Raw genomic sequence first — 10,237 nt, 5'->3', positions numbered from 1 at the left:
TCCTTTGCGGCAGCTTCCTGCCTCTGAGTCTGAGCAATCACACGGCAGCGCTCGACTCCACTTCTGATTATGATATGGGAGAGAAACCGACAGACCTGAACCAGTCGGTCATTCATGGGGTCCAGCCGGACATTAGATAATCCGGTACATGCTGGACTCATACTGATTTTGATAACAAAAATGGAGCGAAAAAAGAAAGATCTTTGAGCATCTTCAAGTCTGGTTGAAAGGATTTCACATTTAAGCACGGAGCAGCTATTTGGTAGCAGATTGAGGGAGTGGTAGTAGCTCGGCTAGGGCTGGACTAAACTTGCTCTGGCAGCCTGGAGTTAAGACATTTCACAGATTTCAGGGCGATATGCTGTCATCTGTCGTGCTCGTGAGTGCGTGCTGTAGATATTCAACCTTCAAAAAATCTAGCATCAGATTCAGAAGCGGTCTTTTCTTTGAAAAGCCGAACTTCGGATTCAGGGCATTAGTCTTTTTTGTTTCCTTTTCCTTTTGCTTTTGTTTTGTGATTAATTAGATATTCAATTTTCCTGTGACAAATCCGACTTCATATTCAAAGCTTTCATTGGTGTTTCCTTTAAACAATAGTTGATCTAAGCATGAACCAGTAATCTCGTATAAGAAGAGATGGTTCTCGAGTTAAGCGAATTAAATGATTTCCATTGGTGTTTCCTTTTGGGTTTTATAAGAATTATTGGATGATTTGCCGACATGTTTGATCTTTAATTACTACGGGCGAGTAAGTTTGCTACATTATGATCGGCGTTCCTCGTGTGCATAGACTTTGGCCATGGCTCTCCCCAGGCAGAACCAGAACCTGTTCAGTTAAATTCTACATGGGAAAGGGATGGAATTTTTGGACTTTTTTCCTTATAATTTCTAGAAACAGACATACTTTATGATTTTTTTTTTAATAATCACTTCTTCCGTGAAAGCTATCAAATAAAAGCTTGAAATCCACTTCATTTTACCTTGAAAACCTTGAAAAAATGTTAGTTGCAATTTTTATTAATATTGTCCTTTATCAGTAAATTATATTGATGTCTATATTTTTCGATCTAATATGAACCCACTTCAAGCCATTAATTGAAATTTAATTTTCATTAGGTATTGTATTTGTAAAATGTAACTGCACTTCTTTTGTCACGAGATTACTTAGTTGAGTTCTCGAGGACCACCAAGCACGGTCACATAAATAACATTTGTGAAGATAAACACTTTTGTAGAAACAGGCCTCAAATTTTTTACCTTAATTCACGAGAAGTAAAAAGAAAAAACCTTACTTGTATATAAGATATTTTTTGGTGCTTTTTTGCACGTGTTCGTGAAGCATGCAAATTGAGTAAATATAGAATTATTTAAACTAATTATAAGCTGGTTTACAATGTGGTATATACGAAATTAGTCTCTTTTTTTTTAAGAAAAAATGATGGCTCGTATTTAGCTTTGAAAAAGTGATTTCATAAGTACCATTTTAGAAATCGCCAAATTGATTGAGCAGTTCATAAATTAATCTACGCCACTCTTACATTTATGCAAAAATAGTTACAATTTTGACAGATATGTATACCATTTTTTGAATTGAGATATTGGCTCCAAATTTTTTGTAGATCTACAAAACCCAACACATCTAAAAGTTTAATAGGATTTGCAATGAAGACCTCTCTTGAAACCTTCACATACACATACAGGAAAAGTTGTCTTTGTCTTCAAAAGGCCAAGCATATTGTGCAGAGGAAACTTTATTGAGCATAAATGAGCCTATGCAAGTTGACGCTACCTAGCTTGGGCTCAACTCATTCAACTAGTTGAGTTTGCTGCTTGGCTCGAACTCAATCACTTTAATCTGCTGAATGAGTTGAGCTCAAGCCGAGCTGACATGAGTCGAGCAAAAGTAACTCTACTCACTATATTGCAGCTCCAAGTAGCAGTACCTTTTTTCTGATAACATAATTGAATTTCTTTTTGGCTTTACTTGCATACAGTACCATTCATGAGTTAACTCCCAATTCCAAAGTCCCGATGCCTAAATTAATGTCGATGGCATGCGCATGAATTTTATAGCTCTTTATCAACTCTCTCTCTTTTTAAAATTTCCCCACTTGTCTGCCTAAGCTTAAAGCTATGTTTGGTTGTCTCATGTTTTAAATCCAAGGTTATATGAGATCCATAGATCTAAGGTCCAAAGTTCTAAGATTCAAGGTGTCTCATTTCATTCTACCGCCCAACTCGAGAGTTGATGTCCCCTGATGTTTCCCTTGCCTGTAGAGTCCAGAGTTATGTTGGTGCCTAGGTTAGAGTCCGACTATTAGTTGATCAGCTCATGCATTTGTATCCCCATTGATGCAGGTGTGGTGACTGATCTTACTTACTAGTGAGGGTCTCTCTCTCTCTCTCTCTCAGCCTTCGAAGCCCTATCAACAGATCTCCAATATGCAGATCTCAGGTCGTGCATTCTTATTACAATCCCGGATTTTGAACAAATTAGATCTGAGGACTATCAAACAACCCCTAAAGGTTTTTGATGCTTTTCCGAAAGATGGATGCTTGGGTGCCCACAAGCTCTGACCTCTTGTCCTAAAAGCCATGTTTGTTGACAAGATAGTGCACTTTGGGTGGACAAACATCAGCAGGTGTACTTGCACTCTAAAGTCTAACTAGTCCAAGTGAAAAAAAGTAGTCGCACTCTTCCTTTGACTTTGTTAACTTAAAACTCTATATATTAATAGTGAAAATTCTTAAACTAAACTTCCCACCATGTGCCTCTGCTTTGATTGCTTATGTAGAGCAAAGATAACTTGTACATATAGTATAAAAGTAAAAGTTATCAAAACAATTAAATTAAGATAACCTGAAAGCATTCACGTTGTGGCCTCAAAGCTTAATCCTGGTCGTCACTACCAGCCGGCCGGACACTAAAAAGAAAAAGAAAAAAAAACTGATATTATCTCTAACACTAACCCCTCAACTCCCAGGCCGCTCTTTCCATGCAGCCGGCCGGCCATAAGATAAAAATGGCCTAACAAAATTAATGATGAATGTTCGCTGATTCCTAAGCAAACATATGTATATAGTAAATGGGGCATTATGGACACATCGATCGATTAGTGCTATGTGACTTGCTCTACAATCTGTTCTTAGGTAGTCCAAGCCTAAAAAGGGCCTGTGAGATCGCTAATCAACAGTAGCTAATAGTTTTAAAACCTGGATCAATAAGCATGGCTCCCTTTTTGCACATGCTATGAAGCTACTAAGTAGTAGGTTAAGCACAAGAACTAATGATATCAATTTTTATTTATTTACTTTTCTTTTCTTTTCAAAGGCCCATGATGGCAAAAATAATTTCTGGGCAGAACGAATCTCAGCCTCAAGCATGTCAGAAAACTTATTTGAATTTATAATTAAAGATTTTATGTTTATATTTATCAAACATGAAAAAAAAAAAAAAAACAAAGGAAGATTATGCCTCACTACAAGTGGAAACTTTAGGACGGTCAGACTAGGGTCAGACTTGGGAGCTTGGATGCTAATGGATCTAATTTGGAAGCCGAACCGCTTCAAAAAGTTAATATATATAAATACCCAACTGAGAAATCGGATCATATTCGGGGTAGAAAATGAGATCCGATTGCACTTTGATTTGGATTCTGATGTAAATGAATTCGATTGGATTCAGTTTAAAGTAAATATCCTATATCCAATGTTCATAAATTTTGAAAGTTGACTCTTATCATACCATAATGCAGTTCTAAATTGGTTGCATATTTAGAAGTTGGACTAGGGATGCTGGTGTGAAAATAAAAGTCGGATTTGTATTACATTAAGGTTGTGAACTTAATATTTAGATTCAGATATGGAATGGACTTCTACCACTCATATTCAAAAACAAATTAAATGTATGAACATCTAAAAAAAAACAAATATATGGTAAAGAGTACATGTGATTCCAATCTGATCCAGTTGATGACATCCCTACTGTAGGTAGAGAAATGTGAGGCAAGCCATCAGATTTAAGGTTGGTCCACTTTTATGGAACTTAGGTTGCTTGTTTCAGTGGCCACAAACAACTGCTGGTTGGAAAAAAGCAAAGATTTCTACAGAAGGATTGTCCAAATTTAGCAGAAAAAGTGATTGAAATGAGCGGACGATCGACGGCCGCAAACAGAAATTTCGTTCATGATGTGGCTGATCAGGTGGTGGTTGCCATGACCACTTTACTTGAAACAGAGAAAAGCTCAAGGTATGTGCCCGGCTCTGGATTTGGCATTGGCGGGGACTGCACGATTTTTATGATATTTTCCAAATGAAAGAAGGAAAACGAAAGCAGTAGGTACTCTCTCAAGCCTCAATAGCAAAAATGAGGACAAGGAGGAACTAATTCTCTACGTCTCGAAATGTTGCTGATTAAGGTAATCGTTGAGCAGGAGGCTTTAGAGGGCGGCTTATTAGCCGTTTCTTATGATCTCCATTGCACTAGATCCTACATGAGGAACACCAATTCTTGGTAGATAAAGTTTTAAGCCTTGCTTTGATATATTACCGTGCACTGGTTGAGCTATCTGACTAACATGAAAAATGAGTTTCCAAAGGGAAATGAGAATTCAGTATATTAACTTAATATTGATAAAAATGACGCATGAATCGGTTCATATAATGTTAATTTGTATTTACTCAATTTACATATTTAATGAACTTTTATAAATTTAATTAAACTAAAGAATGAATCGGCTTGATTATTGAGTACTTGAAGAGATACACAATGCTGCCCTCTACCCATAAACCAAAGGTTGGTGCTAACAGAGAACCAACAAGATCTAGATCTCTCTCCACCTGGTTGGCAGGTTAGAGTTAATTAAAAACTTCAAACTGAGCATATTGATCGCGTGTCTTCTTTGACATGAGAACCCGTACATATATCTTATTCCCAGCTTCCGATTCCCTTTTCTTTTCTTTGTCTTTTCCCCTAGATAACTGAACCAGATATACCGTTTGATAGATAGAAGGTTAAAATGGATGATCATCAATATTAATCAGTGCCATGAATCGAATTATCCAGCCGCTGAAAATTAAACACCAGATTTGAGTCAATGTTCAGAGCAAGAAGCGGCTCCACCAACGACCCAACAACACGGCAAAAGCCGAACATATTCTTGGCTTTAATCATGCATTTCGGCTTGCGCAAGATCTCTGAAGTTTGCTAAAAGCAGTAGCATGCGGATTCCGCAAGTATATGTACTTCTTTATCCACCATAACAATAATAAAAGTAATGATAATAAATAATAATATTTCTGAAGGTTCGCCGAAGGAAATAGTTGCTCCCGGATGCAGTAGTGGCGGTAAATCAAATGAGGCGATGTCTGAAATTTGGCAGCATAGGATTGAGATCTAACTGTAGAGTGATCAGCTAGTACATGTAAATGAACAGAAGCCAGGTTCATGGGACTCGGACTTCTAGGTTCTGAACCACAACATGGCTGACAGAGAAAGAACCGCATAAGAATTATTACTGCATTGGAGATGAAAAACCCAGAACTCAAACAATTCGGGGAATTCTGCATAACAAGAGGAAAGGATAGGAGGAAAAGAGAAAACGGGCAACACAAACCTGAAGCTCTAAGTATGCAACAAAGTTAAGAACTGAGAGAAGTTATTTAAGAATGTTCCCTAACCTACATTAGTTTCACAATGAACTCGCAGACAAGAAAACACACACTAGACTAAGAAAAACGAAACGGAAAAAAAGAAGAGGAAGGAAAAAAAAAAAAAAAAGGCAGTTGAGGGTTGGCGCTTCTGCTGTAGTTCACGTTGGCGGATTCTTCTTGGCCAAATGGTGCTTGTTGTTGTGCATCCAGACTTTGAGCACCCGCCTCTTGACGCCGATCTCTTGGCAAAATTGCTGCACCACCTCTTCTTCCTGCTTCTGTATCCTCCAACCCACCTTCTCCGCGAAGCTCAACATCTTCTCCTTCTGCTCCGGAGTGAACTTGGTCCTGAACCTCTTCTTAACAACTGGAGCCCTGGTCAGAACCCCGCCACCTTCGTGCTCATCGGACTCGGAGGGTACCCCTAAATTGTAGGACATTATGACGGGCGGCCTTGGGATGAGGCTGTTGGTGGGGTACCCGTACGCCGCCTCGGCGGCGGAGATGAGGACGCCCTTCCCTACCTTCCTCCCCTTGAGATGGTAGTTGCAGTCACACGAGGAAGGAAGCTCACCTTCAATCTCCTTCCGATGGAAATTCCGGTGGCAGTTGCAGGCCGAGCATTTGAGGGCATCAAGGCTACCCTCCGGGCCGGCGGGCATGAACTCCCCGCAGCCATCCGTGGCGTTGCCTCCCATGGCCGCTGCATGGTTCTTGAGGCACTCCCTGTATTTGACCACCCTCTTATGGTGGTGGGGCAGGTCATGATCAAGGGCGGTGGTGCCGTTCGATGGGGGAAGAGTCGCTGTTGGCATCACATGATTTGGGGGTGAGCTACTGTGCACAATGTGAGCACCACCTCCATAGCTGCTGCTGATTGGGATTGGAATCTCCCCGCCATGAGCGGATAGCTCCATCTCCGCTAGCTACCAGAAGCAACAGTGCCAAGCAGCAAGAACTGTGGACAGCAAATTGTGGTCTTGCTTTGGCTTAACTGGTAAGTAAGGATTTTGCGGAATGCCAACTTACAGGAGCAGTATTCTTAGCTTAGAAAATAGCCTTTCTCACCTAAACTTGTCTCCGGCCTCTTTCCTCCTCCTCCACTTCTTCTTCTTCTTTTGTTCTTCCGCCAGTAGAACAGGGTCCGGCAATCAGTTATAGTATGTCTGTATGTGGGGGTGGACACTGTATCAACTTAACGAGTACAACTTTTTTCCCTCTTCCTCTTTTCTAAGTCAGAGAAGGGGATAAGAGAGACGAGAATGAGGTTGAGGGGTCAGCCGAGTCTGATTTGCTGGGACTGAACAAGAAGACATTGGAAGTCGCAACTCAAGGTCAATGACGCAGAGGGTGAAGCACGGCCGATCGCTTGGGCGGACAACTTTTTAAGAGGAAAAATCAAGAATTTGAAATTGGATATCAGCGATATTAGATGTAGACACGAGACAGTTTACCTGGAGTTGCAAGTTTTTGAACGAAAAGAGCAGCATTAGCATTCTATAGCCTGACAGTGGAGAAAGACAAGGCCAAGAAACCGCATTCAAGGGATAGGATTGATGGGCTGCCCGGACTTGCTGATATGTGGAAGCGAGCACAGGGAGAGAGAGAGAGAGAGAGAGAGAGAGAGAGAGAGAGGTGCGGCCGACTGATGAGCAGAAGGCTATTGCACGCGCACCAACACACAACACCTCAAAGGCAAGGCCTAGAGGGGTGAAGTCGATGGTTGTTTGGAACAAGGGCAATCACAACAATGGCGAGGTCTTCCACTCTCCCTCTCATGGTGCACGAGTGATCTTGGACACGAATGCCTAGCTATCAGTTCACCTCTCTTTGGACTCTCCTCTGTGGCAATGAATTCAGTTTCTTTAAGGTGGTTTAACTATGAGCTAGAGAGAGAGAGAGAGAAAGAGAGAGAGAGAGAGAGAGAGAAAGAGAGAGAGTAAAAGAGAGGGAAATAGAGAGAGAGTTGAGTTTGGAAATGAGAGGGAAAGATGTTATCCTTCGTGCGTTTTAACCGGTCAGCCATTAAATCATGTTTAGAGGGAGAGAGAGAGAGAGAGGTCCGGAAGGAGAAGGAAAAAAAAGCAGATTTCTACAGACAAAGAGGAGGACAGACAGTTTTACGCTCGCGATAAAAAGTAGTTTGCTTGCTTTGCTTGCACTATCAGGCATCAAGCTTACGCCACACAGAGGGGCAGTCTGTCAGAAGAGAGAGAGAGACCTATTCAGTACAGTCTCTTTATTTATTTATATTTTTCACTACCACCAACTTTAATACTTTCTTGGCAGGCTAATTTTTCATCTGCAACTGTTGAGTAGACCCAAGAAATTTGCAAAAGGAGAGTAAAGATCAAAAGAAAAAGTACCCCCTTTTCTCCTCCTGTCTTGTACCAAATGACCGCCTTCATTTTCACTCACTGCTGCAATCTTTTTTTTTTTTTTCCCCTTTTCGTTTTAACCCTACCTGTTTAACTGACAAATGACAATCTCAAAAGCAATAAACAAACAAACAAAGCTTCTGGATTCTTGGATTAACGACTAAACTAATCCCTTCCTCCTTTTCTCTTCCAAGAATAACATGTCACCAGTCAATGCCCCTCTAATTCTGCTGCTTTTCCTTCTAGGGTCATCCATCTCCATTAGCTGCCTTTAAATACTGTTACCAATAGCAGAACAGCAAATGCAGAAGAAACAGTAAACAGAAAGAAAAAGAAAAAACAGAAAGACGAGATTTTTTGGGCACTAGCTGTTTCCCTTGGAGCATGCTTCAATATTCTTTTGGCTGAATCTTTAAGTGGTGCATGTTCAAACATAGTAAGCATACATTGCCAAACCATCATGTTTTCCCATGCGAATACTCGAAGCGTGAAACCAACCGCTGGCCTCTTTTACCTCTTTTATTTTCCTTTTGCAGGAAAAGCACACAGCAAGCAAGGTAACTTTTGTTATTCGATTTTCTGCTTCCAATCTTTTTTTTCTCTCTTCTTTTCCATCTTCTTCCTGTACGTGGCGTCAGGCAGAGGGTAAAAATCCCATGACATTAAACTGCGGGTGGTGGTGGAAATGAGAAAACTTTTTATCGCCGGTGAAATCATGACGCATTTACTTTGATTTTAGTGTGAGTATGGCCTTGACACACGACTACAGTAATTATTGCGATACAATCCTTTTACGACAAGAGCAGAGACATTAACTTGGTTTCGGTGAAGTAAATAACAGCACCCGACCTACGCCTTCAGTAAACCACCCATTCCTGATAGGAGGTACTTAAATGCTAGGACTGGCTTTTTAATGTTGTTGAAAATGAGACCATAAATGATGTATTGAATTTCCTTGTTTCAAATATAGAAAATAAGTGCTGCAGAGCCCGTTGCCTTAAATTTCAACGATGGCAGCTCATTAGTCTAAAACGACCAGCGACAGCTACAAGGTAAATAGTAATACATTTCCCCATTCCCTTGCCGTAAAATTCTTCTTCTTCTTCTTCTGATTCTGAATAGGAGCTGTCAATTGAAGCAGTAGTAGACATTCAAATTCCTTTTGATGTTTATTTGCTTTCTGGGGAGTTGTTTCGTTGGAAAATCTTGATGGGCAGCTCTCTGTTTTTGTCTTATGAGCAAAGGATAGCCAATTATTGTGGAGATATTCTCCAAACGAAATCCGAATTCCCTAAAATCACTTTATTCATCACTATCCGCTTTGATTCCCATCTATCCTCGCTCTCGATGGACGCTTTCTTCCTTTATTTCTTTGTTTTATCTCTTTTTATCCCTCTTTCTTTCTTTGACGTTTCTTCTTTATTGCGGCCTCCTAAAACAAAAGGGTTCATAAATTGAGAAAAACACAGGGCGTAGTTATTCTTTCCTCCCAAACAGGAAGTGGAGAAAACCAGAAAACGAGTAAACCAAAGGTTTTGTTTTGGAGACGAGACCTTGTAGAGAGATATCTAGTCAAATTTGTCTGACCCAAAAAAAAAAAAAGGTAGGCACAACTTAAAGAAACTCTCCCTTAAATCCCACCAAACCCCTTCATGTTTTTACTTCAAAAACATCAAAACATAAAGAAGCCGATTCATGTTTTTTTCTTGGGTTTTTAGAGAGACAGAGCCGCTGACAAAATGGAAAATTGATTGACAGAATTGGTGACAAGATGTCACGCGATGCAAAGCCAAGCAAAGCGAACAAAACGAAATACAAACAGAAAGTAAAATAATAATAATAATAAAAAAGAAAGAAAGAACGAGAGAGATCTAGAGAGAGAAAGAGAGCATTTGATGGTTAAATGCAATGTAGGTTGGGTAATTTAAGACGGGGCAACATCACGTGTCTGTTGTTGGGTCCACCTTCAGTTTAATGATCCCCCATGACGACATTGAGCACATATTTCAAACCAAGGAAAAGGTTTTTTTTTTTTTTTTTACTTTTTTTTTATTGGAGATAATCCAAAACAAATGTGGCTAGAGAAAATGAAATAACTCTCAAACCCTAAAACCCACAAGCAAGTGCAAGTTTGAAGGGTAGTATTAGTTTCGAAGTATTTTATCATTGGGCAAGCGACTAAGTGTCTCGTCCTAGTATAATTTCAA

General features: G+C 40.0%; 1 protein-coding gene across 1 annotated transcript; it reads right to left on the bottom strand.

Moving 5' to 3' along the window:
* Positions 1–5,616: 5,616 nt before the first annotated feature.
* LOC116257069 (zinc-finger homeodomain protein 4-like) lies at positions 5,617–7,657 on the bottom strand. The gene is made up of 2 exons (XM_031633683.2): positions 6,721–7,657; positions 5,617–6,610 (listed from the first exon to the last, which is right to left on the bottom strand). Exon 2 carries the CDS (start codon positions 6,567–6,569, stop codon positions 5,811–5,813), a length of 759 nt encoding a protein of 252 aa, XP_031489543.1. The 5' UTR covers positions 6,570–6,610; positions 6,721–7,657; the 3' UTR covers positions 5,617–5,810.
* Between the last annotated feature and the right edge of the window lie 2,580 nt (positions 7,658–10,237).

Source organism: Nymphaea colorata, chromosome 7, assembly GCF_008831285.2.
Source record: "Nymphaea colorata isolate Beijing-Zhang1983 chromosome 7, ASM883128v2, whole genome shotgun sequence".
Lineage (NCBI taxonomy): Eukaryota > Viridiplantae > Streptophyta > Magnoliopsida > Nymphaeales > Nymphaeaceae > Nymphaea > Nymphaea colorata.
Note: the sequence above shows the minus strand (reverse complement) of the source record. Positions and strands in the feature narration are given on the sequence as shown.